Source organism: Rhamphochromis longiceps, linkage group LG6 (genome assembly GCF_057381845.1).
Source record: "Rhamphochromis longiceps isolate RC_006_pf linkage group LG6, R_longiceps_female_GT1.1, whole genome shotgun sequence".
Lineage (NCBI taxonomy): Eukaryota > Metazoa > Chordata > Actinopteri > Cichliformes > Cichlidae > Rhamphochromis > Rhamphochromis longiceps.
In genome coordinates, this window is record NC_140562.1 from 17,109,934 (window position 1) to 17,136,803 (window position 26,870).

The 26,870-nt window shown below is 43.2% G+C and overlaps 3 protein-coding genes and 2 non-coding genes across 7 annotated transcripts in view; 1 reads left to right on the plus strand and 4 right to left on the minus strand.

Annotated features, from left to right (window-relative positions):
* The first annotated feature begins 1,692 nt into the window (after positions 1–1,692).
* chtf18 (CTF18, chromosome transmission fidelity factor 18 homolog (S. cerevisiae)) lies at positions 1,693–16,107 on the plus strand. Of its 2 annotated transcripts, XM_085409465.1 has the most exons (22): positions 1,693–1,928; positions 4,508–4,597; positions 4,676–4,826; positions 5,432–5,621; positions 5,748–5,840; positions 6,599–6,651; positions 7,380–7,521; positions 7,624–7,848; positions 7,936–8,033; positions 8,148–8,271; positions 8,355–8,491; positions 8,603–8,696; positions 8,775–8,873; positions 8,963–9,093; positions 9,649–9,763; positions 10,143–10,367; positions 10,494–10,643; positions 10,928–11,058; positions 12,496–12,640; positions 12,727–12,822; positions 13,928–13,997; positions 15,532–16,107. In XM_085409465.1, the coding sequence occupies exons 1-22, from the start codon at positions 1,841–1,843 to the stop codon at positions 15,651–15,653; spliced, it is 2,769 nt and encodes a 922-aa protein (XP_085265591.1). In that variant the 5' UTR covers positions 1,693–1,840; the 3' UTR covers positions 15,654–16,107. The 2 variants fall into 2 exon arrangements, with proteins under 2 accessions (XP_085265591.1, XP_085265592.1); XM_085409466.1 differs by lacking the exons at positions 12,496–12,640; positions 12,727–12,822; positions 13,928–13,997; positions 15,532–16,107 and adding an exon at positions 11,470–12,430.
* gng13a (guanine nucleotide binding protein (G protein), gamma 13a) lies at positions 15,966–18,432 on the minus strand. The gene is made up of 3 exons (XM_085409468.1): positions 18,123–18,432; positions 16,269–16,373; positions 15,966–16,158 (listed from the first exon to the last, which is right to left on the minus strand). The coding sequence occupies exons 2-3, from the start codon at positions 16,364–16,366 to the stop codon at positions 16,053–16,055; spliced, it is 204 nt and encodes a 67-aa protein (XP_085265594.1). The 5' UTR covers positions 16,367–16,373; positions 18,123–18,432; the 3' UTR covers positions 15,966–16,052.
* A 1,057-nt stretch (positions 18,433–19,489) lies between these two features.
* On the minus strand, positions 19,490–19,578 carry LOC146667783 (small nucleolar RNA SNORD60). The gene has a single exon (XR_014912319.1). It is a non-coding gene; the product is annotated as a small nucleolar RNA SNORD60 (small nucleolar RNA).
* A 195-nt stretch (positions 19,579–19,773) lies between these two features.
* On the minus strand, positions 19,774–19,862 carry LOC146667784 (small nucleolar RNA SNORD60). The gene has a single exon (XR_014912321.1). It is a non-coding gene; the product is annotated as a small nucleolar RNA SNORD60 (small nucleolar RNA).
* A 3,940-nt stretch (positions 19,863–23,802) lies between these two features.
* LOC146667785 (uncharacterized) overlaps positions 23,803–26,870 on the minus strand; it is a 55,538-nt gene continuing 52,470 nt past the window's right edge. For both annotated transcript variants that reach the window (XM_085409469.1, XM_085409470.1), the window contains one exon: positions 23,803–25,756. In XM_085409469.1, coding sequence (XP_085265595.1) covers positions 25,660–25,756 — 97 coding nt within the window. In that variant the 3' untranslated portion in view covers positions 23,803–25,659. The remainder of the gene's footprint in view (positions 25,757–26,870) is intronic.

Here is a 26,870-nt window from a genome sequence, read left to right on the forward strand (position 1 = left end):
TGAGAAACAGCTTAATGGCCAGGTGAAATCTGCTCTTTTGCTAATTCATGATACATTAAGTATATAGAAAGAGTTGATACAAAAAGCAGAACTTGCATTTGGTAGCTGTTTACTGGAATTCTTGATGTGAGGTCCAGAGAGACGTTGATGCAAGTGAAGCAGGCCATCGTTAGGTTTAAAATCCAAAATGAACCAAACGAAAAAGAGATGACAAAAACTTTACAAGTGACCAAATCAACTATCTGGTTCATTTTCAAAAAGAAGGAATGCAGCGGTCAGCTCTGCAGCACCAAGAACGCCCGAAAGACCACAGAAGACAACTAAATTATGATGAATGATGTGGAAAGACAAAGAGCGTGTGAAATAAAATAGATCTGGAGGTATGATAAGTGAAGGAAACAGTTTATGGTGAGACTTCATCCAAGAATGAAAAACAATCAAATTATCAGTCAAATTGTGTTAGTCTGTACATCTTTGATTAACTACATAAACTCTACTGAGGTGGTTTAGAGAAAATATGTTTAATTTTCAAAAATCATACGGACCTGACTGCAGTTTTTAAAAGCTCTATTTTTTCTCAAATACATGTATTTTTCAATTTTAGTGTTTATTTTTCTCTACCTTTCTTTCATCAGTCATCATCAGTTTGGATATTTCATCCGTATAAAGTATGAAGAGTTCTGACCTTTACTGTTTCACACACTTGTTTGTAGCTATGCTTTCTGACATGTTTGCTTTTGCTGGCCTCACAGTGAAAAAGCCTTTTCTCTGAGCACACCTGTACATTTTTCATCGGTGACAGCATGAAAGGATGGAGAAGTCCAAGAGTGGGTGTCAGGGAGAGTTTATCGGTCTTGCTTTTGTGCTCCCTGATGTGAAATTAACTCAGTGTCACACACAAGCCGCTGGCCGGTGTTTGTCCGCTATAAGGAGCAGATGGCGATGATGGAGACGGCCTGACGTCACGCACACCATCATCATTAATCTCTCTCTCACACAGAGCCACACAAAACCCCACTCTCACACTCGCAAAACACACAGCAACAGGTATGTGGTATTGGTAAAAGCGATAAGAATAACTGGTGTGCATAGAGGTCTGTATGTGTGAATGGGTGGATGACTGGTTGTGTAAAGCGCTTTGGGGTCCTTAGGGACTAGTAAAGCGCTATATAAATACAGGCCATTTACCATTTACCATTAATAATATAGTAATGAATAAAGAAAATCTTCTCTAGGGCTGGGAGATAGACTTTGATGTCAACACTAGTGCATTTTATTGGAATACTTGCAAGTTTGACTGCATTTTAACTAAATATGTGCAGAGTTAGTTGATGTTAATTCAAGAGAAAACCTTCCAAATTAATCCAAATTAAAATGTCAAAGAAGCAACTTCAAAGGTATATGCGCAAAAAATATTATCTGAATCGGGCAGGAAATGAACACATCCGAGCTATGTCACTAAAGAGAAGTGACAGCGCCACCCTCTGGTCAAACAAGCAGAAACAAGGTTTATCTATTTGAAATTGAAACGATTCTGCTTTAAGGGAGACAGCTTGGCACACATTTAGTCGCACTGTTACAGGGAAATGTCGGCATTTTTTTTCAGATATTCAGATCATTTAGCTAAGTAGTGTATGACGGGAAATAGGAAAGAACTGCGATAGCCAATCAGGAGTGAGGGCAACGGACTTACCCGGATGTAATACTTCATAACAAAAAATTTGCCGGGAACACGACTGTGCCAAAGCTACTGTCGAAGCTGAGAAAGAAGCTATCGGGGGAAATATATTTTTCCTGATTATTTAGCCGCCGTGTCTCGGGTTTTATCGGACCAGGCAAAATGGACGAATACGATGAACTGTTCGAGGTACACGACGACTTCGAGGAGCAGTTTGCCGACGAGCTGGAGGTGCTGGCTGAGATGGAGGGTGAGTCCAAAACACTCAAGTTACCAAAAGGGTAGCTAGCCTATGATTCAACTGTTAAATCGCCGAGCTACTTCTCGGAAACCGTCGTAGAAAAGTGGAGTTTTTGTTTAGGAGTAGACTTAATTTAGGGCTGCTTTGCTTTTGAACAGTGCGGCTCTTGAGGTGCGTTTAAATGGCTTTCAGGATCTTTGGGAAAGCTGTGTCAGTGAGTTCGGATCGAGCAAAACGCAACAAAAACAGACTCCGGGTAGAATAAAAAGAAATAGAAGTGCATACATTCAAGCTACAACATAATAGCACAAGATAAAGAAAAATAATAAATATAATGAAAATAGAGTTTGAGATATCTGTACAGGTGCAATAAAAAGTAGAGTTTGCAAATAAGACTTAGAGGCAGTGATTATACACTCACCCGTATATGTAGATATGTGAACGCACACATCTAGATATGTGTAGCTGTGACTTTATAAAAGTAAAAAATAGGTTATTAATATACAGTATATGTGTAGATATGTGAACACACATATCTAACCAGCTAGTCACGTCGTATCAATTGAATGCATTTAGGCATGTAAACACGGTCATGTATTCCAGAAACTGCTGATCTACTGGGGATTTCCTGCACAGCCATATTCAGGGTTTACAGAGAATGGCCCAAAAAGAGAAAATACCCAGTGGCAGTTTTCTCTGTGCCTTTTTGATGCCAGAGGTCAGAGGAGAAGGGGCCGACTGCTCTGAGCTGATAGGGAGATAAGTTGTTATTTGTATTATTGTTATTACAACAAGGTATGCAGAAGAGAATCTCTGCAGATCTGCATCAAACCTCGATGCAGATGTGCTACTGCAGACTTCACTTCTGTGAACTAATAACTAATAATAATAATTGTCCAAGCATTTCACTACATATCGTACTGTGTATGACTGTGTACGTGACAAATAAAAATTTGAATTTGCACTAATAACGGGAAAATGAGGCTGCACTTCACACGGGCTCATCATAACTGGAGAGTAGAAGACTGGAAAAATGTTCTCTGCTGTGACTTCAGTTGCTGTGTTCAAATTATAGGGCCAGACTTTACTCATAAACATAGACAAACATAGATCCATCCATGATTAAGGCTGGTGAATGTGAAATGTAGTGTGATATATTTTCTTGGCATACTTCTGAGTATAATTTAAACACCGCAGAGAATCTGAGTGTTGTTGCTGACCATGTCCATCCCTTTATGACTATGGTATGCGCATCATCTGATGTCTGCTCCTGGCAAGATAACACAATTACCACAAAAGCACAGATGCTCTCAAACCGGTTTCTTGACCATGACAGCGAGTTCTCTGCATTCGAATGGCCTCTCTGCAATCCATTAGCTTGTGGTGGAACACAAGATTCTCATCATCGATCTACAGCTGACAAATCTGCAGCAACTGCGATGCTTTCATGTCAATATGGACCAAAATCTCTAAGGAATGTTTCCATCACTTTGTTGAAGCTATGCTATGAAAAACGAAGGAAAAAAGGGGCCTGAATGCTCTTTTTCTTATGCATTTTGGTCATTTCAGCCAGACCAGTGACTCCCCAGCACAGCCTTGGCCTTCCCAGTCAGCCTATTCAGTTTCTTGGTGTCACAGTTTCAGATGCTCCTACACCAGCAGATAACTGCAGAGGAAACCGGACTAGCAACACCAGATAAATCAAGTGAAGTTAACATTATCATCATCCAGCAAAACTAATTCGGACCCCTCTGACACCTCACTGATGGTGCTGTTCTGTTCAGGACTATACATCCAAGAAAATGCTGACTTTTGTCTCTGTTTGGTTTATTATTCCCTCAATGGGTGTGTGAACTCCATGATTATACATACTATGTGGTATTTGAATAAGACTTATAACTAAATTCTTTGTTTAGTCCTTTGTCTATTCTGATGAAACAGGCTCCACACATCAGAAGATGTATGTAATCTGCTCCATTATTATCCCTAATAATTCCCCATATTAATGAGAAGAGTTTAAAGTAATCATTTACCACACAGTGGTACAGTTGTTCGTGATTCTGACATCATTAATTCATACTTATTCATAGCTATATACAATACCTAACCCTTTGTCAAACTGTATTATTTGTATGTATTGTTACGTTTATAAACCAGAGTAGAATATAAAATAAATTCTGAAATGCGATAACACGAGAACTGGTTGACAAAGTCCAAAGACATGCAGTTTGGTTCATTTTAAATTGTACATGTGAGTGCTCTCTGTCTCCAACCCCCGTGACCCCATAAAGACGGACTGCTCAGCTGGCTGTTTGTGGCTATATAAACATGCTGGGAACAGGGAAGTTGCAGAGCGCCCTCTGAGGACAGACTTTGCAACTTCAGCACCTATAACATGGTTGAAGGGTGTTTCTACCACTTCTTCATCCTCTTCATTTGTCAGCTGATCAGCAAACAGCCATACTGGTCTGATAGCAAATCGGTCAGGCTCAGGAGGAGGGTGGTGATAAAGTTAAGATAGATAAAGTTAGGGTTAAGTCTCCAGGAAGTAATTAATGTATGATTTTATGTGTGCTTTAACATCGTAGACGAAACTTGCAAGCCGGGGAAACGCCACAGTCAGGGTCCAGGAGACGACATCTCGGATATAGAGCACCTGCTGGACAATCAGCCCATCAGTGAGTTCACCCTCGGGGTGCACCTGTATTTTTACACCTGTCTAATTTGCAGCTTTAATCTAAGCCTGCCTCTTCCAGCTCCAAAGGCAAAGCGACAGAAGCAGGACGTTGGTGTGGTCAAGCGACTGTTCAACGCAGCACAAGTTCAAGAGAGCAAAGTCCCTTCACTGAGTGATGACATCACACCGCCATCCTCTCCAGAGCACTATGAGCCCTCTCACGCCATCAGGTAGTTTTTTTTTTTAAATGATTTGTTTAGCATCATTGAATTTGACCTGTTTTACTCAGAGACACCTTCAATGTGTTTTATTTATTTATGTTTTATTTTTACCTTGATTTTTACTTATTGAGCTCATTTGCTTTGTTATATTGTGGCGATTTTATTGAACTATTGTATTGAGATCAATAATAGACATGTATTATATTAACATTCATCTGCATCTCTTTCAATTGATACCGGAGCAAAAAGATGTTCCTAAAAATCCCAAACATTTCTAGCGGAAATACATTTTAATGCAGAAACTCACACACAAGTAAGATGCACTTAAAAACAATACATGACAGTCATTTGAAGCAAAGTGGCGAGTATTGCTGGGGGCACAGCGGCGCACAGGTGCCTGAGGAGCAGATGTAGCTGGTGCTGAATGCAGTCGTCTTTTTTCCATCATATTTAAGCAGTTTCTGTTTTTGTCCTTGATGGGATTGTTGTACGTGGAGATGGGCATAACAATAACCTGCACGATAAAATTGTTATTTTAAAATCATACTTGTACAAAAGCGTGATTTCAGCCTTTAATATAAATCTGAGACTTCTGAACATGTTTTGTGTTCCAGCTCTATCCCTGCTGTGCTGGATATCAGCGGCTTTGCTGAGATTCCACTGACTCCACAGCGACCTCCCACAGCGGCGCCGGCATCCCTGCGTGTGCTGAAGCGACCTCCTTTAGAGGGAGACTACATCAGTGTGACGGACTCGTCTGGGAATCGGGTCTACCTCCGACAGAAAGAGAACGCAGAGACAAAGGTTAAATGCCCCCCGGTTATTTATCCGTGAGGCTGAATTTCGCACAGGCAGCATGTGCAGCAGCTGCAGCTTCCAGAGTTTGGTTAATATTTCTATTTCTCTCTACATTTCCATGTGTCTCTTCAGACAGCAGACTCCAGAATAGTACCAAACTCCCAGGGTGGACTGGGGCTGCTGGCAGTGCCGATAGGACTGCTGAGAGAGCAAGAAGCAGACAGGGTGAGTGACTCATTACCTTCCCTGCACCCAGTGTTAAAAAATGCATCTACCAAGAATATTTTTTATCCACTAAAATTGTGTTCATTTAAAAAAAAAGTGGATTTATATTGAAATCTATTAATAGAATTAATATTGACCTCAAAGATGACCTTAGATGTGCTTAAAGTATAAACTTAAAAGCAAATTAAGAAATCTCATCATCACGCTACTTACAGAGACCACGAAGTCCCGACCCTAACTCTGATTGGCTAGTGTTCTGTGTTAATCTAATGGCTAAATGCTAATAAGAAGATGAAGAAACCCAAGAAATAATCTTCACATATTCAGTTGTCGCAGCATCAGCTTTCCTCAAAGCTCAAAGAAGCATGAATGAAGAACACAAAGCGCAGCTTCAGTGGACAGCTTTCATGCTTTTTAATGCTCTGCTTCACTTTGTCATCGTTAACTTTTTAATTCTGCACAACAGGGGCTAAGTTGAAGGACTGGGAGATATAGAAGAGTAGCTTACTTAGCAGTTTTTCTACATGTACAGCTCTCATAGCTACAGCACGTAGTAGAGGGACTTTTCATCTGCTCGTCTCGTTATGGAAGATCTAAGAATAAGAGCGTTTAGATTTCCAGTGTGACAAAAGCCTATAAATATAATTCATTTGAAAATGTGTGATATAATGTAGGCGCTGTAGCCCTTACATTAATAGCAGAACATACAATTATTGTAAAGTCACATCAATGTCTCGTGTTCCTTTGAAATCTTGCAGCGCCACCAACAGGTTGTGGAGGAATCGCAGCGTCTTACAGAGCTGTTAGCCAGGTAACTCACTTCCTGTTTCACTCACAGACATCAACACACTCATGTGGGGCTCAAAAGAGGACACAGACTGGGCTGGTTGTAAAATAACAAAAACAGAAAACATCAGCTGAGACTGATAAGATGGCGTGAGTGGTGGAGTGGTTAGCGGTGTCGCCTCACAGCAAGTTCTTGGTTTACATCCCACCTGATGTCCCTGAGTGGGTTTCCTCAGCCTTTCTCCCACAGTCCAAACACAAGCACGTTATGTAGTTTGTGATTCTATATGGGTCGTGTGATATGGGGTAGATGGAGTGGTTGAAGTGCACAGAATAAGTGCTGTGTGATCTATCCATCCATTATCTGCCGCTTATCCGGGGCACGGGAGTATCAGTCTCAGAGGGGAAAATTAGACCTCCCTCTCCCCAGCCACCTCTTCCAGCTCGCCTGGGGGGAAACCAAGAGACATCATTTCTCCAGCCTGTCCTGGCTCTGGCCCGAGGTCTTCCCTCAGTCTGATATACCCAAACCACATCAACAGGCTCCTTTTGATGCGGAGGAGTAACCACTCTGCTTTGACCTGTACAACTGAACTCCTCACCCCATCTCTAAGGGAGCATCAAGCCACCTGTTGGAAGAAGCTCATTTCCCTCTAGTATCCACAATCTCATTCGTTTGAGACACATCAAGACTGAGTTTACATACACGAGCAGGAGTTTTAACTGCGTTTTTGTGTTTATGTCACATTCCAGCAGTGTAAACGACGCGTTAGTTGAGTCTGAAAACCCAGAAGATGAAGAAAACGAGGATCCAGAGGACACAGAGGGCCGAGCATCTCGGCTGTGGGTGGACAGATTTTCACCGCGTCACTACACAGAGCTGCTCAGCGACGATGTAAGTGATGTGCAGTGTTTCTGTGTGACTTTAAGGAGGAAGGCTTATTCTAAAGTCTTTGTGGAGGCGGCTTGTTGATGTGGCGCGTCTTGTGTCGTTCAGTTCACCAACCGCTGTCTGCTCAAGTGGCTGAAGCTGTGGGACACCGTAGTGTTTGGAAGAGAGAGGAAGTCCCGCCCTGCCCGATCCGACAGACAGGCTGCCAATCAGAACGCATTTAAACCCAATCAAGGAAATCAGAATCAAAATCGCTTCAAGAGCAAGATTGAGGTGACCGAGGAGCTGCTGGAGGCAGAACTGGACCAGTACAAACGACCCAAATTTAAGGTCTAAAAGCTGCACATCTGTCACATCTGTTTGCATTTGATTACCTGGCTTTTACACACGGTGTGATTTATTTTGGCCTCTCTCCAGGTGGCGTTGCTATCCGGTCCTCCAGGTTTGGGGAAGACCACCCTGGCTCATGTCATTGCAAAGCATGCTGGGTACAACGTGGTTGAAATCAATGCCAGGTTAGTCACAATAATAATAAGTGAGCAGATAGTGGCAGTAAGTCATGGAGATGGCAGGTTTACTGTCATCCTCCTCCTTCACAGCCTCACTTGGCGTTGTTGATGTTTGTGCAGTGACGATCGCAGCGCCGAGGTGTTCCAGAAACGCATCGACACAGCAACACAGATGAAGTCCGTTTTGGGAGCCAATGAGAGGCCGAACTGCCTCATTATCGATGAGATTGACGGAGCACCTGCGGTACACTCCTGCTTTAAATTGGTAAAGAGCAGCTAATTGACCGCAGCCGTTCTTAATGCCTTGCCCTTTGATGTGCTCCGCAGGCCGCCATCAACATACTGCTGGCAGTTCTGAACAGGAAAGACGGACACGGGGGTGAGGCTGGCGCGGAGACGGCGAAGAAGAAGAAGAAAAGGGAGTCCATCTTACTGCGACCAATCATCTGCATCTGTAACGACCTGTAAGAGAAACTGTGGCATTAACAGCAGAGTGGGAACTGTGAATACCTGTTATTTGTTTTTACTTTATTTTTACTTCTTTATCGTTTTAAAGTCATCTGTTTCTTTTTAAGTTATGTCCCAGCTCTCCGGCCTCTCAGGCAGCAGGCTTTCCTCCTGGCTTTCCCACAGACTCAGCCTTCCCGCCTGGCACAGAGACTGGCAGAGGTCAGCATAGTCACAGATGCACGCACACATCTCGACACGCGCTGCTGATCCTTGTTTAAACGAAATCGCTGTTTGCAGATCTCACTCCGCCAGGGGCTGAAGGCAGACACGGGCACCCTGATGTCACTGTGCGAGAAGACCGACAACGACATCCGGTCCTGCATCAACACGCTGCAGGTGGGTGCCGCGGCTGAGAAGGAAAGCCCGGCAGATGCACAGCCAGTGTGAAGAATTCGGTGTAAACATGTGTTTGTGCTTCTGTCCAGTTCCTTCATAGTCGTGGCGTCAAGCAGCTGGACAGCAAGACGATTCAGAGCATCTCTGTGGGGCAGAAGGACCAGAACAAAGGCTTGTTCCATCTATGGCAGGAAATCTTCCAGTTACCACGTACAAAACGGTACGGCGAGTTCCCCGAGACAGGCCAGCAGTCTGTCACATGGCTAACACAGAGAGAGAGATGACGATTCACACCTATGGGTGTGAAAATTATGCAAATATCACTAAGTAAATAGATAAACCTTGAAGATAATCATAGCGCATATGAACTGAGCTTAGTATTAAAATGTCTTTTAAAGTCTTCAGTTGAAGCAGGTGAAAGTCGTAGGAAGCCTTGAAACGAGTCACTGTGTCTTTTCTTTTCCCTCCCTGAGCCTGATTCTGCCAGAGGTTTCGTCCTGCTAAAAGGGAGTTTTTCCTTCCCACTCTTGCCAAGTGCTTACTCACAGGCGGTCATGTGATTGCAGGGTCTCTACCTTACAATATAAAGCACCTTGAGGTGGCTGGTGTTATATAAATAAAACTGAATTTCCTGAAAAACAAACGACCGCCAGACCATCGTAAACAGTCATAAGATAATGTTAAATCTTTGGCACAAATAAAAGGTACAGCAGGTGTTTGAGGTGTGTAGAGGACCATATGTTGCAAATTACTGATAAATATTCATTATTTTCAGGAAACGTGTCGGTGAGGGGTTTGAGGACGGACCGGGTTCGGGAAGTGGAGCTCACAGGTTCCAGCACATCTTGCATCTGGCTTCGTCTAGTGGAGAATATGAAAAGGTTTCTCAGGTAATACAGGAAACTCTATGGGACCTGCTCTGCTCATTTCAAATTGCTTGTTATCTTATATCGGGCCCTCACGCCGCTCCTCAGCTCATCGATTGTCTGAAACGAGCTTCTTTAACTCTTGCACCTTTAAACCGACTCTCTTCTGATTGGTTGCTTGTCATAAACAGAAGGTTTGAAAAGCAGGTGGGTGGGGCTTCTGAGTTTTTGGCTCACAGGGATTTCTTAACTCACGCTGACCTCAATGTTTGAAACTTTAACCGTGCTTAATATGAGCAGTACAGAAAAGCTGAGGAGGAGCACTGACTCATGTGGAAGTTTCCAGAATATAAAGTAGTTCATGGTTCACTGTGTAATGTTGCATTACATCTCTTTTCCTCAGGGTCTGTATGATAATTATCTGTCCATGCGTGTGAGGGACCCAAACCTCCAGAGCGCGTGCGAGGCGCTGGATTGGCTGGCCTTCTCAGACAAGCTGAGCCACGTGATTCTGCACGGGCAGAACTTCTCTCTGATGAAATACCTGCCCTTCCTTTCCATCACATTTCACTTCCTGTTTGCCCACACGAACGTGCCCCGCATCAGCTATCCCCACAGCCAGCACGAGGTACGACTCTCCTACACACACCTGTGCAGCAGTGCGAAGGAAAAGTGATAAAAGGAGAAGAACACGTTTTTGTTTGGGTTTTTTTAAGGCATCATTGCTGATCAGTCACTATTGTGTCCCGTCCAGGCCTCCTCCCGGCTCCTCAGCTGCAAGAACGCTCTGTCCACCATGTTGGCCGACACCCCAGCAAGCATCAGAGCGAGGATCAGTCAGCTCAGCCTGACCCTCGATATCCTCACCTTGCTTCTCGACATCATCTGTCCCAAACTACGGCCCGTATGTAAAAGCTTACATTGTAACCTTGGTACATGCCTGTATGTTCAGCCCAAACTCCAAAACTGTGCAAAATGTGCAGAATGCAATGATGATGATGCCTTTTTTTAAAACAAATCTATGGTTTTATGGTGCAGATCTTATAAACCTAAATTTTGCACATCAAACATTAAATTTGACAAAAAGCATTGTAAATGTAGGACCTGAAATGCCAGGTTTTAGCCTCTGTGTCTGCTTAGATAGATGTGGGTGGGTCATGACATCAAAGTTTCTTATTCTTCTTTCAGGTGAATCCACAGCTGTTCAGCAGCAGAGAGAAGGAGCAGATGCGTGAGCTGATCGACACCATGCTGGCATACAATCTCTCTTACAGGCAGGACCGCACTCCAGAGGGACAGTACACCTACGTGCTGGAGCCGTGAGTACACGCACACGTACGCACACTTGGCTGGACTCCACTGTACACTGGACTCATGCAGAGCTGATGTGTGTTTGAGGGGTGTTGAAGGTCACTGCTCTTGTCCACACTGTGGTTCTCTGCATGGAGGCTTAAGAGATTAATCCCCTTAACACCTGGTGGGCGTGTGTGTGTGTGTGTGATGGTCGTGGTTGAAGCAGGGTAGCAAGCAGTAAAGCCTCACCGTTGGATGCAGGTGAATGGAGGAGAGGATGGAAGGAGGGGCGGGTTTAAGTTAGATAGGTTAGTAGGCAGTAAGTGACGAGGTGGCCTTTTGAAAGGTCGAGGAATGAAAGGATAAAAGAAGAAAAAGAGCATTTTTAACTTGAGAGACTTTTACTTAATGTTCACCCTCATTTTTGTGATTCTGAGGATGCCGGCGCCTGCTGCAGTTAGAATGGGATAACCAGCTTGTTACCTCAGCCATGCCGGCCCGTGTGGAGGAGCAGCGGGACGCCCAGGACGGCTCCTTTCTACAGGCTCGCTGTGACGAAGTGCTGGTCACCAACGACTGGGGCCTGCCTCTAGTGCTGGCTCTGCTGCTGCTGCTGCTGATCTACACCTTTCTGTACCTGCCCTCTCAAGCGCACCACAACTCCACTCTCTGATATCTCACGCATAAAAGGCACAGAGTGCAGCCGTGGATCTAAACATTTAACATCACAAACAGCGGATGCGCTCAGGCAGGACAAGATTATTTGATTGGACTGCTCTCTTTTTGGCCGCAGTTGGTGATTGGTCATGTCGGACGCTGTGAGCAGGAGGAGATGTGCAGGGAAGAAGAGTGGGAAAGATGAGGAGAGGTCATTTAAAATAAACCCTAGAACTGATGTCTGCTTTCATGCAGAAGACTGTGTGTCCTTATAAATCCCTAATATGTCCTAATACGGTTAAAAATGAATTTAAAAGTAACCTGCGGCTAGATTTTAGTAATATGAAGTTTAACCAGTGTTGTTCATTTTTATTGTTTGTTACAGAACTGCTGTTGAATTGTGTGGATTCAGATGTTAAAGATGATATCTGCACATGTAGATGCTAATGATAACACGGTTGACATAACGCTATTCCACAATAAATAGCCGACTGAACCGTGTGACTGCTTTTATTGTATTTATTGGTCCACAGGGCTGTGAGTGAGAGTGTGTGTGTGTGTGTGTGTGGATTGAGTTGGAGATCAGCAGTAAGAGGATTAAAGTTTTAGAGAATGAGAGATTCTGGGTTTTATTCTGGGGGGGGGAAACCAAAACAACAACCACGGCACCAGAAGTGGAAGCTCTTTGTTATTGTTCGTCATCTAACAGGGTTCAGCCGAGTGTCAGTTGCATCACAAGTGCATTTGTGTTTACTGCGTGTAAACAACGAGCGTCTCATTTGTTTGTGTTTACTGCGGGTTTCCAGGCGCGTCGAGGAGGTGGTGAGGTTTCCAGGCCTGCCTCCGCGCCGCCAGCTGACGTACCAGGCCAAACAAACCATCAGCAGAGAGATGGAGCAGGAGAAGATGAGGAGGGCCGAGCAACTGATGCTGCTGCGAAACCCAGCACCGGTGAGACTCGGGCACGCGTAGCACCTGGCCCCGCGCGTGCTAATTAACGTGACGTGTTTGTAATGCGCCGTGTCTGTGTGACGTAGAAAGCGGAGGACAAAAAGAGCGCCGGTCCTAAAGCAAGCAGGAACCACCAGCAGAGGCTGGAGAACATCGTCAAGCAGACCACAGTGGAGAGCAGGGTGAGGCGCACAAACACTTTGACACGCTGTTAGCTGCTGGAAAATCACTGCTGCTCTGGACCAACACTGCCTGATAATATGGTCTGATTTGTAGTTGTTATTTTTGGCCTGAACACAGAAAAAACACTTATTTTTTTCTTTTATTTAAATAATTTATTTGTTATTTTTTTAACTTGAAAGTGCCCCCTCTTATACAGTTCATGGGGGTGGGAGTGTATACCAGCTGACACCGGGGGGGGGGGAGGAGAAGCACTACCGTAGGAGAAAGCTTTATAAACCACATACAGGCTTCGTTTATTTGTTCAAAACTGATCTTAAATTTTCTCTAATTTCTGATTGGTCCACATTAGCTGCACAACATGTTTGCCTTTTGTTTTGGTGATGTTGTCATAAAAAAAAATCTGAAATAATCCACTGGGATTATTCTTTAATTCTTTAAGATTATCATTTGGCACACTTTCATGGTGAAATGTTGTCTATTAGGAAGAACAACGTATTTCTGGCTGAAACCAAACACAATATATTGGCACAAATACCTCACACCAGCTGTTAAGCACGGTGGTGGAGGGGTGATGGTTTGAGGCGGTTTTACAACCACAGGAAATGGTCACCTTGTAGTCACTGAGTCATGCAAACTCCTCTGAATGCCTTCAACCTCAATATTGCTGCTAAAGTTACTGAGTCATGAGGTGTGCTTAGTTTTTCGCAGCACTGCACAAAAGAAAAAAAACACAGAGCTCAAGTTTCCACTGCCGGTAACATGTTTACTGTTATAGACTCTACTGTATGTTCAGGGTGTGGTCACTGTGCTCCTCACACATGTGGGTGTTAGTTGGTGCCTGCTGGTGGAGCCAGAGTGGAGCAGCCTGTCTGCACTGAGCCTAGATGAGTTATAATAGTTCCCTCTAGAGGGCAGGAACGAGGCTAATAAGAAGCCACTGGGTCACAGTCCCCGATGGAGACAACTGGGAAATTACGCTAATGAGAGAGAGTGTGTGTGTGATTGTTCACTGATATTGACCTCGTTATTGAGGACAAAGCGTTTGAAACTTCCTGTTTAACTTCATCCTTCTCATCACTTTGTTGTTGTGTTTGCGTCCTGCAGCCTGAGGTGGATTTCTTTGGTCGAGCTGTTGCCCCTAAACCCCAGAGACCACAGCCATCATCAGACACAGGTACCTGACTTCATTTATCTCAAATGTGGAAAACACAGGCTGCTCTGATTTTTTTTTAATACTTAATGCCTCGAAGCACATCAGGTCCACACGCACCAGAGGTAACAACTAATGTGTGTTATGTAACTTTGGTAATTAAGCGTTTTTGTTGCAGTCTGCAGGCAGAGCTGCTGGACTGCCAGCACTGTTACCACTTGCATTTATTATCAGATCTCTGTTAGCCAAACAAACTACTTTGCACAGCGCGATCCTTATATTTATGCATCAGCCAATAGAACAAACATACTTAATATTTATTTCCTAAAATGTACATTAATAATAGTGTCCAGCATTCCTCAAAATCAGTTTACTACATTTTCCTGAGATGTAGCAGTTGTAGCCCTTGGATGCTAATAAAACTCTTCAAGGTCATTTCTGAGCCTGCTGGTGCTTTTGAGTCAGTGGAGGCAACTGTGACTGCTGTTTTAATACATTAAATCTCCACCCCTCCTGCAGTTCTGGAAAAGTGCATCATCGTTAGCTCAGGACCCGTAACATGTCTCTGTGCATGTCTTATTTACCGTATGACCAAAAAGTCCCATTAAAAGCACTAACCCTCCTGAAACCACACCATCAGGGGCATTGATGAGCAGTGTAATCAGGGTGGAAACGCAGACCTGTGGTCATTTGTAGGTCAAAGCAGGATTTATTTACTAAAACAGGCACAGCTCCACATCCTCTGTAATGCTTCCCAGACTTTTATTTTGATTGGATCGGTTTGTGGAGAGGACTGAGAAGCACTAATTTGGATCTGGTGGCGTCAACGGTATGCATCAGTACTTTAGATGGGTGCATAGTTGAATTATGCAATAATGTGACAACAGTGTGAGAGTGAAAGGATGCTATGGATTAAATGATTATCAGTCTGCAGCTTTCATCGTCTTTACAGAGCTTTATGTTGAGCCACAGATACACAGATATTTACGCCGATGGATCAGATTTTTATTGTACTTGCGGCTTCAGCCTTACTGCTCTCATAGTGTCGTTTTTACACTACAGCAGGCGGCTGTTTTCACTGGAAGACACCACTGTTAGCAAGTAGTTAGCATTTAGCTCCTCAGGAGAAGGAGACCAAAAGTAGAGCTAACAGAACAAGTTAAAAATAAACTGTAAATAAACAGTGTTGCTGCCTAACTGCAAATTTTCCACTGGAAGTTGAAGGCTGATGATGTTCATAACTTATTTCCACCTCCTCAAGTCCTCCATCCAAAAAAAAAAAAGAAAAAAAAAAAGAATTCACCCTTAGTGTGAAACTGGAGCTAAACTAGTTACACAGATCAGCATCGGCTCTGTTGTGGGATTTATTGATGTAAAAGTCATTGGTTTGAGCTGAAATGACAGAAAACTCTTTGGTTTAAGAAACTTGGACTGGAAAATTTATATTAATTGAAGTATGAACTTTTTAATTCATTGTGAAAAAAGCCACCAGCTTAATCAAATATGAAAATACTTGGACCCGAATGAGTGCACTCAAAGCCTGTTTGTGTCTCCGCAGGTGAGAAGAGAGCAGATCTATCTATGGGGACAGCAGTGGGCAACAGTGACGTGTGGTTCCGGTTTAATGAGGGCATGTCCAACGCTGTCAGACGAAATGTTTACATCAGAGATCTGCTGTAGCGCACACACACACGCGCACACACACGCTACTGTCTCATTCTCAGCTGCACTTGTTGTTGTATCATATGAAAGAATCTTAATCAATGCGTGTTAAATTCAAAACAGTCTTTATTTGGATTGACAGTGTAAAGAGCCAATAAAAAGGTGCTGTTCATCAAAACAAACCTCTAGAAAGCTACTCGGTGCTGCACACTCACACATACACTCGTCTCCACAGAAAGCATTCAGAGAAAAGCGGTGATAGCACTGATCGTGTGTGTGAGCGAGCATGTGAGTTAGTGCAGTGCGTCATCCTTCAGTTTGTATGCATCCGTGATTGTGTGTGTGTGTGTGTGTGTGTGCGTGCGTATATATTTATATATATGAGTGTGTATGTGTGTGTGTGTGTGTGTGTGACCGCTAGAGAATCACACACTTGCCCTTCTCCACCCAGGGATTGGCTCTCATGAGCTCCGGATTCAAAAATGGATCTTCACAAACACATCCCTCGATCCATTTCACCAGCCTACAAAAAAAGATAAAAGAAAGAGAGAGTCGTACGGTCAGCAACGGGTCACACGCTGTACTGAACAGAGAGGGAACGAGTGTGTGTGTGTGTGCAGCAGGTGGACTCACTCAGTGACAGTGATGGAAGATTTCTCTCTGTTGATTGCCAGCTGATACTGAAGGCTTTCCACTTCGCGCTTCATCTGTGGGATGTCCCACTCCTCCATGATGCTACTGTTGTGTATACACACAAACACACACACGCAGATCAGAGACTGAAAGAGCACAGCTCTACTACACAGATGATTAAAGCTTGTTTTTGTTTTGCAACTGCGCCAATTTTAGAGTGCTAAAAGAAGTAAAAGCAGCCGACTGATCCTGCTCCAGCTCCTTTTTGAAGCGGGAGTATTTTTGTTGTCGCTTCTGCTCTGAGTCATAATTCACTGCGTGGATAAGCTCTGCACAGAGAACCAGTGTTGTGTTATTTTCTAATTTTTCAAAATAAAACTCACGTTTAAAAAAAAACTAATAAACACAACTTTTTGCAAACATTACTCTAACAGGTGTAAATTGCGCTCGTGTTGTGGACTATTTTCAGCTGTGGATGAATACGATTTTACTGGCTGTTGACCTCTGACTCCAGAAGGATGGTTTGTGTGGGATTAGGCATACAGCAGTGTCCATGTACATAATGGAGAAGCAGGTTTCAGAGAGACTGCCAGTAAAATGATCAGAAGTAAAATAAGTAAAAGGGCTTGACTTAATTAATGAGGTGGGAGGAGTGATCCAAATATTGATAGTATCGATACCAACACTGATACTGGCATCAGATTGATACTGCCGCAACAGGATTTGATATTTTGTTTCTATTCTCTCTTTTTAAAAAAAAGAAAATATATGCTTCAAACATGCGCTATGAAAAATGTCTCAACCTTTGTGTTGACTGTCGCATCTATTTTATTTATAGCCTAGAGCAAATTTCAGCACGTTTACATTCCAGGTCTTCAAAATACATAAAAAGCTTAAAGTTGTGTTATTGTTGTGTTAACGCGTTATTGTGGAAAGTTCAAAATCAGTGATTTGGTGATCATTAAAACGTGTGGAGAATTTGGCAAATCTGATTCAACTCTTACATTATGCCACACTGCTCTGCCCTACACGAGCTGCCTTTATTGGTTAAAAGTATCGGTAATGGTATCGGCAATACTGGCCCTGTATTTACTTGGTATTGGATCGTACCAAAATTTGCAGTATGGGACAGCGCTAGTGGGAAAATATGACGCCACATTAAAATTGTGCTTTCCTCATTTTGTTAGGTTTATCCATTGTATTTGAATCCTGTTGACATGTAAAATGTTTATACTAGAGCAAGAATAAACTGATTCGTTTAGTGGAGACGGAAAGCACAAAGAAAAACAGTCACAGAGCGAATTTCTTAAAAGAAGAGCAGGTCATGAACTGTTTTCCATTTTTCTCTCTCTTGTTCCCAGAAAAAGGATCGAGTTACACCATTTAAATGTAAATAATCAGGGTAAAACGCGTTGTCTCTTTCTTAAGACACCTCAGGATATTTTAATATATTTAATGTTAGAAAACAGGTCTCGTGTTCTTATCTTATTTGTGCCCTGCCCCACCCTGCCCCAGGCCACATTACAGCAGCAAGACACAGCCAGAGAGTTCAATCATGGATCGGTTAAGCCCTCTCTACTGGAAGCTGTCTCCCTCCTCCTGCTCTTCATCTTTTTAATGGATCTAAGTAGGTCGGCTGCCGGTGCCGGTTTCCACCACCAGCATCCATCCTGCTGCGCTTCTCCACCAGCCAACCGGTCCATGAAAAGGCCTTCATCATTTAATTACAGGCAATGCTACAGCCCCATCACGGTCTTCCTCCCATTTTACAGCAGCTTCTGTCCTCCCTCTCATAAAGGAAGGACATAAATGTACCTCGTCGTGAACGTGTGTGAATGACAAAGCCGCTCTTACCGTCAGGCCTACCGGGGAGAGGACCGCTGTTCGAGTGTGTGCGCTGCCGGGTGCAGACCGGGCTTCAGCGGCGGCGAGGACCGTTCAGGGCCGGGAGTCGGTGGCGTTTCACCGGTAGATGAGTACGGAGTCGGTGGGGGGAGGAGGCTGTGTGAGTATATGCGTGTGTGTGTGTCGGCTCTCCGCTGCGTAAAGGCACTCCTCTGCGCTCCTCCCCGGTAAAGCTGGATGCTTGCGGGGGCGGAGAGAAAAAAAAAAAAAAGCACCAGCGCCTGCTTTGACAGTCAAACGAGAGCCGGAGCAGACGCACCTGTATGGAAATCCGAGCACGCAATGAGCCTCAGCGCAGGCAGGGAAAACGCAAATGAGTCGCTCCGAAGGGAAAACACGCAGGGAGGTCATTTTCTATTCATGTGACCGGAGGCTATGCCTGTTTCTCCTCCGAGGCCCCCACAGAAAGTACCAGAACAGTACTTTGATTTTTTTCTTTACTCAGCTCTGGTACAGACCATCAAAAACCCCTGACCTCTAATCTAAACACGTTTTCCTTCTCTCTAATGCTGCCATTGTTTTGACCACTAAACTTATTTTAACCTTCATCATGCGGATGGGTGCTTCATCTTTTCCCAGGACACTTTGACATCTGCATGGATTGAACAGCAGATTCTTAATTAGTCACCCTGCTGTACCTCCCAGTGCACAGCTGTGCTTTTAAATATCCAAAGACTGTCTAGTTAGTATGACTAGACTGCAGCTGTACCCACTTTGTTCTTTACTCTTAAGGTGGTGCACCTGTGGTATCAGTTTCTAAATCCTGCACCACCTAATAAAGTTTCATCTTATCTCATTCTCGAATTCACAAACTCATGGTGGATGAATTTGGCCTAAATCTTCATTTTTGGCTTTAATCAGGCATCAGAATTTCAAAAGAATGACACCACCACAGAGACCATTCAGAAAACGAGAGTTTAACTTTTATTTGGCAAATTTGAAAAAGTATTTTTAAATAACTGCATAAAACATCCTCCTGTCCCATAAAATCATCTTTGCTGGGTTTGTCCTGTGAGCAGCTTCCCCATCTGGTGACGACATCTGAATACCACACCTGAAAGACACAAATACACATTCATGTGAGTGACAGAAGGAGAAAAGCAAAACAAGCCATGAGCTGGAAGTTCACATACACGAGGTGTTGAGTTTTTCTCGTCACTGGCTCTCCCATATGCATTGCATATAAACAGACTTACCGTAAAGAAACTAGATCACCATCTGCCATCCTGAGTCGGGCTGTAAACAAGAGGAGCAGCTCAGTTATTATTCACATAAAGACATTCGTAGCATCACATGGTATTACAGGATTACTCCAGAAGCCTCAGAGAAAAGCTGGAATCAGGAGCTGAAGCTCAGCTCTCATAGTAGGTGTCAGAAAAGATTGTTTAGTTTGTCATCACAGGCTGAAAATGTTCGAGTACCAGCATCTTATACAGACTCACCTGATCTCAGACCAGCATGAAAGCCCATTTCTCAGGACCATGTGGCAAAATACAGCCTACTTCCAGTCACCTTCCTCTCACCTGGAAAACACAGTAGTTGTTTTTAAAGATGAAGGCAACGTGACAATTCATCATAAAAACATTTATCATAAATAACTGAGCCTCAGAGAAAAGCTGGAATCAGGAGCTGAAGCTCAGCTCTCATAGTAGGTGTCAGAAAAGTTTATTTAGTTTGTCGTCACAGGCTGGAACCGGTTCGTTTGTTAAGAGAAGAAGAAAGAAGAAAAAAGGCTCACCGGCTGTTTTCTTCTTGCTCTGCTTTCATCTCCAGGTGATCACATTGTTCTCCGACTGCATTCAGCCAGCCTTCAGTCTGCTAAACAGCCCTGTGCATTCTCCAGCCTCTGCACTGTCATCCAATCCCACCGTGAAGGCTGAAAAACAAGACACAAACACAATGATCTTAATCATGAGCAGAAGGCACTTCATGCGCTTTGGAAATTGATTACTGGAGCCTCAAATGACTTGCAAATCTTGCTTTGTTGTAGTAAAACAGGCTGAAAGGCACATTTGTAAAGGTCGCACGGCAGAAGGAGCTTTTTATTTTAACAGAGACAAATCCAAACGCCCCCCCAAAACCCTTCAACCAACCGCTACGAGTGTGTACAACCGAGACGATGTGTGTAGTAATTCAGAAACTGCGTCATGAGTTTGTCCAGCAGTGTTGCTCAGACTTTGAGGGTACTCACTGTCTGCAACATGTAGCATAAACTGTATATAAAAGGACACAGTCAGTGACACTTTGACTTTATGACACCTCAAGCAAAAGATTTCTGGCATTACCATTATTATTAATAATAATAAATTTTTAAACCAGACACTCCCAAATTTCCCCTTGTGGGACAATTAAAGGATTATTCTATTCTTATTCTTTGTAAATAGCACATCTGACTGTGAGACTCACAGGCCCATTATACTCGCCCTCATTTGCTAAAGTGTCGTCACATGCCACACTTTGGCATTGTGTCAGCTGGTTGGCACATCTCAATTTTTTTTAAGCCTCACATGAGAGCTACCGCCACTGTGTTGAAAATCTGAGTGTATGATCGTGTCACTGTTAATAATGAAATAAAACCCTTCTCTGCTTCCAGTGTTGATGTCTACACCCACAATGTAGCAGTGGCAACATTGCAGTGTGTACTCATACCCTTGGTGTTGGTGTAAATGCTACAGAGCTGTGGCGACATCACCATTTGAGCACCACATAACCAATGCAGCAAGCATAAAGGGGCCCAAGCAGGTCCACTGTAAAGCATATCCTGCTTCATCAGGTTTATTAGCAATGAAACAAATTCTTCAGGAAAATGTTTGCTTCTTTCCTCTGACCTCAGTAATGTCATTTTTGCATAGATGTCTAGAAAGCTGTTTACCCCCTGCTGACAATTAGGCAAAAGTGCAGCTCTAAGGCATTTAATAACGTTCAGGCGCCAATGTTATGTCCATCTTTTATATACAGTCTATGACATGTATCAGGCTAAACACACAGCTGAGTATTCATACACAGAAAGAATGCATTAATTAAATGTGTAATGAGTGAATCAGGGAATCTTTTACTTTGCGCAGAATTGCTTAAAATATTTGTTGCAGAATTGAACAACAACTGGTTCCACAAAGACGTGAAAACCGTGACCCTTAAAGTAATTTTGAAGAATAGCTAAATGGATCCGTCATTTAACTAAAGTGTTGCTTAATCCAGTGAATGCACTTTAAAAATCGGAGCACAAGTTCTACTTTATCGCCACATGGTTGCACGTGCTTGCGATGTAAGTCGCTGTACACTTCCTCCACGTGCAGACCCAGTACTCACCTCGTTCACTCTTAACCGCCGTCCTTTGAAGTATTTAGCGAAGCAGACCAGATCGTTTCGGCCTTTTTTGCTTCCATGTTGTGTGTTTATAGTATATAGTCTTCAAAGGTCCATCGTCTGCTCGGGCTGAGAAGGAAAAGACCTGCATGCCCGCCTGAAGTCCCTCACATACCCTCTCAGGGTTAAAGCCCCTCCCCCGTGTCCTATCATTTCCGGGCTAACTGTTAGCTGCAGAGCTAGCTTAATTGTTTCTGCTGGGGGGGGGGTCGTTTTTTTTTGTCCCTGTTTTTGTTTACTGGGTCTTCATTGATATGCGGGCATGAGAACAACGAGTTATTGTAAACTGTAATTAGAAACAAAGTTAACGCTGTCGGCATATTTCAGATGCGCAAGGTCCAAGGCATCATGGGACTTGTAGTTCATCGTGGTCAATGAACCCTTTCAAGCCTGAACCATTATAACTGCCATAAAATCCTTTTCTGACTTTCTTTCTTTTTTTTTAAATTGAGTGTTTATTGAAACTTCTGACTTTTTACAATCATTTGCTACATCTGGCATTTTTCTTTTTTTGGTAATTTATTAGGAATTTCAGGCAGGAAATTAAGAAAATTCAAGTATCACTAGTTAATAGTTTGTAAAAAAAAAATCTCTCTCTCTCTCTATATATATATATATAGACCTTTAACTCCCAGCAGGCATGATGACATAACAGGACAATGTGGATAAACTCAAAAAGTGCAACCACAGATAAACCCAGCCTGCATGTCAGCATCCTTTAATCAGTTGGGCCCCTGTACCTGTGTGCACATATCACATGTAGAAAGCCATGTTAACAACAAACACCTGTCTGAAAGTGTAAAATCTCACTGAGAATAATACTATTAATCATGTACTGGACTTTTCATTGGGTGAACAAAAGGTGTGGCTCCTCCTATGGTGCAGTGAAAAATCAGTGCTGCACAGGAATGTGCCTGGAATTTGTTTTTACACGATTTGAAGGTTATAAAAACTGGCCTGTCACCTTATTTGTAGTTTTACCTGTCAACAGCAATATACCATATGTAATTGTAGTTAACTGGCATAGCTAGATCTGCAGAATATAGAAACAATGTAGTAATAAGACTGGATATATAATATAATGTTGACTGCAGACTCACTTTGTTAGGTGCACCTGTTTAACTGCTTATCAATGCTGATATCTAATCAATGACAGTGCAGCAACTCAGTGCATTAGGCATTTAGACATGGTTAAGATGACCTGCTGAAGTTCGAACTGAGCATTGGAACAGAGAAAAAAAGCTGATTAAAGTGACATGGCTGTTGGTGCCAGACAGACAGCAGATATTTCAGTAACTGCTCATCTACTGGGATTTTCCCATACAGCCATTTCTAGAGGTTACAGAAAATGTTCTGAAAAAGAAAAAATATTCAGTGAGCAGCAGATCTCTGTGTAAAAATACCTTTTTGATGTCAGAGGTCAGAGTGTGTAATGAATGCTATGCAGAAGAGCATCTCTGAATGCACAACACCTCAAACGTGGAAGCAGATGGACAGCAGCAGCAGAAGACCTCACCGGTTGTCACTCCTATCAGCTAAGGAAAGGAAACTGAGGCTGCGATTCACCAAAACTGGTCAGGAACATTATGCAGGATGGGTCCATGAGTCCTCCATTAGACACTTCATTTCCTTCATCCTGGTGTTTTCTTCTGCTGCAGGTTGTAGGTTTTTTTTGTTTTGTTTTTTTTGCAGTTTCTGCATATTCGAAACCTGTCACACACATCTCCGGTAATTTCAAGCACTGTACAGCTCATTTAAGTTATAGAGTCTGATTGAAAAACAAAGGCCAGGGCAACATTTCCTTAATATTAGCTGGCAAACAATCACCAGCATTTCTAATGGGGGTAATCAACCCCTGTGTCCCCACTGAAATCCCCACATATGGCAAAGGCATTTTCTTTTTTCCACATTGCTTAAATTTCTGTGTCACACGTCAGTGAGTAGAAATAGCCAAAATACACATTACCTGTTCAGTTATATTTTATCGCTGTACGCTCGGGTTTGGGTAGGTAATAAATCTTGTTCTGCAATTTATAACAGTATTTTGCCTGAAAATTCAATGCATTCGGTCTTAAAAATGGAGATAGATTCACTTAGGTTTCTGATTCTTTTGGAGAGCATTCCAAAAGCAGCAAAATTATTACCAGAGGATTTTCCACTGACATGTTCTGCCATTGTGTGCGGGTGAAGTGACTCGGGCGTAATCAGGCCTGCTGTAGAAGGCGAGATGCAAAAGAACAACTGCGAAAGAGTAGCATCCGGTTTATTTATTTTTTTTACATTTATTCTCATCACAGCTGTACAGGAATGCATCGTCACAGCAGAAACACAACCTAAACCCAACCAACATGGCACAACAGCCGTCACAACACATCCAGAACTCGACCAGAAGCTCACCTCAATGCCTACAGCCATTATCGTTATTGTTATTATTAATAGTATTCACATAGATCCATCTGTCTCTCAAATATATCATCTTTGTTTTCAAAGAGCATAAAAATACAAGTGGACTCTTCATTGGGGGATGAACACTGGTGGTTGATCCACTGTCTGGCTAACACTGGGGGGGGGCTCTGAGTGGGCCACTAAAAACCAGGGATTCAAGGAGGAGCGGAGCCAACTTATTACAGCTTACGGGGGGACTTACATGGGCTGGTTTTAAATGGGGTAGACAAGCTGACTAATTTTAGAGGTCGTATATAGAAGCTATTCAGACATCACAGACACAAAAGGGCTTGTAAGGAACCCAAAAAAACCCCAATAAATATGTTAAAGTATGGAACAAAAACCAAACAAACCAAAAAACTGAATATATGAAGAACACTACGAAGGCACAGAGAGATGTAGAGTTAACAAACCAGACACAGAGGGAGATTGTAAAAAAACAAAAAGTGGGGGAGACGAGATTCAAGGTGGGCCAATTAGAGGCAGTTTCACTAACCAACACTAGAGGGAGCCATAACAGCTCAAATACCCAGGTATACTATAAACTCTATGTATGTATACTGGATGTACTATATAAAGCATTGAAATATAGGTTTATCTTTTATAAACACTGTTCACTGCAGCAGGACAAAGGGATATACCGCATGAGTGTGCTTGTAAATATTTATATATATATATATAATATATGTTCATGGGTGTGGTGTGTGTGTGTATGTGTGTGTGTGTGCAGATTAATTTTCAAGCAAACCTCCGCAGCTGGAGTTAACCGCCAACAAAGCTGAAGACTAGCAAGATGTAATAAGTGTGTGCATGTGTGTGTGCGTGCGAGTGTCTCAAAACTCATGGACACACATCTATATCATCTTTCTGATCATTACAACAACTACTGTACGAGAGGGAGGACACTGACGTGAGCATCAGCAGGGACTACACACGACGACGACAACGGCAACGGCAGCAACAACAACAACAACATGAACAGAGACGACACACAGGGAGTCAGGAAGTCCGGCTAACCATAATCCTCCACTGGAACAGAAGAGAAATAGAGGCTACGAGTTGACTGGAAAAATGCATCCTTTTGACGCTGCAGGAGCGAATCGGGCACAGAAAGCGGCCCGCCTCTCTCCCCGTGTGCTTTTATAAATCTTCTTGGACGTCTCATCAGTATCTACCTTGTCTATCTATGTATCTAGCTATCTAGCTATCTCCCTGCCAGATGGATAGTGTGCTTATTTTGCAAGCAATATGCTTATCTGCTGTCTCCCTGTCTGACTGAGTCAGCATGTCGGTCCAAGTCTGTAGAGATCAAAGGATGAGGAAAATGATTGTGCTTCTCATGGTTCACACAGCCATCTGAGGCCGGGTGGCAGCGGAGGCGGCGGCGGTGACATGCTGAACTGCAGAGGTCAGAGGTTGTGTGGGAGCGGCCTCCTTGCACCAGGAGGCGTACTAGAGCTACTGCACCAGACAAAGAGGACCCCCCCCCCACTCCCCTCGTCAGTACTGTACAAGGCTACATGAGAAAGCGCTCACGCACGCACGAGGGGGCGCACGCTCGAACACACACTCTCCGCGCCGGCACTGAGCCTCGGGAGAGTTTTCTTACACCTACGCATGATGAGGGGGGAGGCGAGGGAAAGGGCTTGTAGGAAAATGAGATGCGTGCAGCAGATCAGTCCAGCATCGCATCCAGTTGGTCTGCCAAGTCGTCAAACATGCTGCCAATGTCGTCCAAGATGGAGACTGTTGCTTTTTTTCCGGAGAGAGAGCTGGAAGTTGGGCGAGAATAAAAGAAGGGTTCGGTTAGTGCTGAGGCATACAGCAAAGAATCAGAGATGGAAAGTGGAGGGATTTGAGAGGATGCAAATATCTAACACTGATCGCACATTAGCTACTTTGAATGACCTTCTGTGACCTAAGTTGTCACCGGTGATGACCTCTAACCCCAGGCAATAAGAATATGTATATTTTGTTTGTTTGTTTTTGTTCAAATTTTAAGTTCAAGATAAAGTTTTGGCAGTCAGGGAACAAAGAAATAGATCATAGCAAAAGTTTTTCACATTTCTTTCAAAATACAGGGTTAAGGTCTTATTTCCACATATAAGGACTTAGACCAGCTAACATTCCAGCTCCTGAGTATAAATTCCGTGCGATGTTGGATTAAGTGGTTGTGCAAACTGTCTGCAGCATTTACCAGTGCTGCTTCTTGCATGCACCCTCACATAAAACCACGTGGAGATATATCCAGAGGTGTGAATGTGTGTGAAGCAGATTACTTCCTGTTGCATGCTGCATGTCAGACAGTCCTGACCTAATTCTCCCAAAACTGTCCAAAGTTCATGTGTTTAAGCTTGTTCTGTGTTGTGCTTATTCACTTGTGAATACAGGGCCGGTATTACCGATACCAGCATCAACACTAATGCTTTCAATTATACATAATACTTTTAACTTAGAGTAGTGTGTCATGATTCATGAGGTGAGTCATCATCAGTTTGCAAATTCTGAACACACTTTGCTGATCACTAATTTAACGATTTAAATGAGCTATAGGCTATAAATAAAACAGACCTGACAGTCAACACAAAAAGGTTGAGACATTTTTCAAAGTGCATGTCTGAGGAATATTTTTCATTTCCCCCAAAATAATTTATTTAACACAGTTCACTGAGCTACATACTTAACTTAGAGGATAGAAGCAAAGTATCTTACCCTGATAGTATTGATCCAATACCAATACCAGTGTCGGATCGATACTACTACGCCCACCTCTAGTTGAAGCAGCTAAAGATGCCAGAGGAGTCATTTGGATAGTTTCAGCTGGTAATATTTGATTTTTTTCCACCCAGCAAGTTTGTTTTCCTTCTAATTGTTTGTCTCCATGAA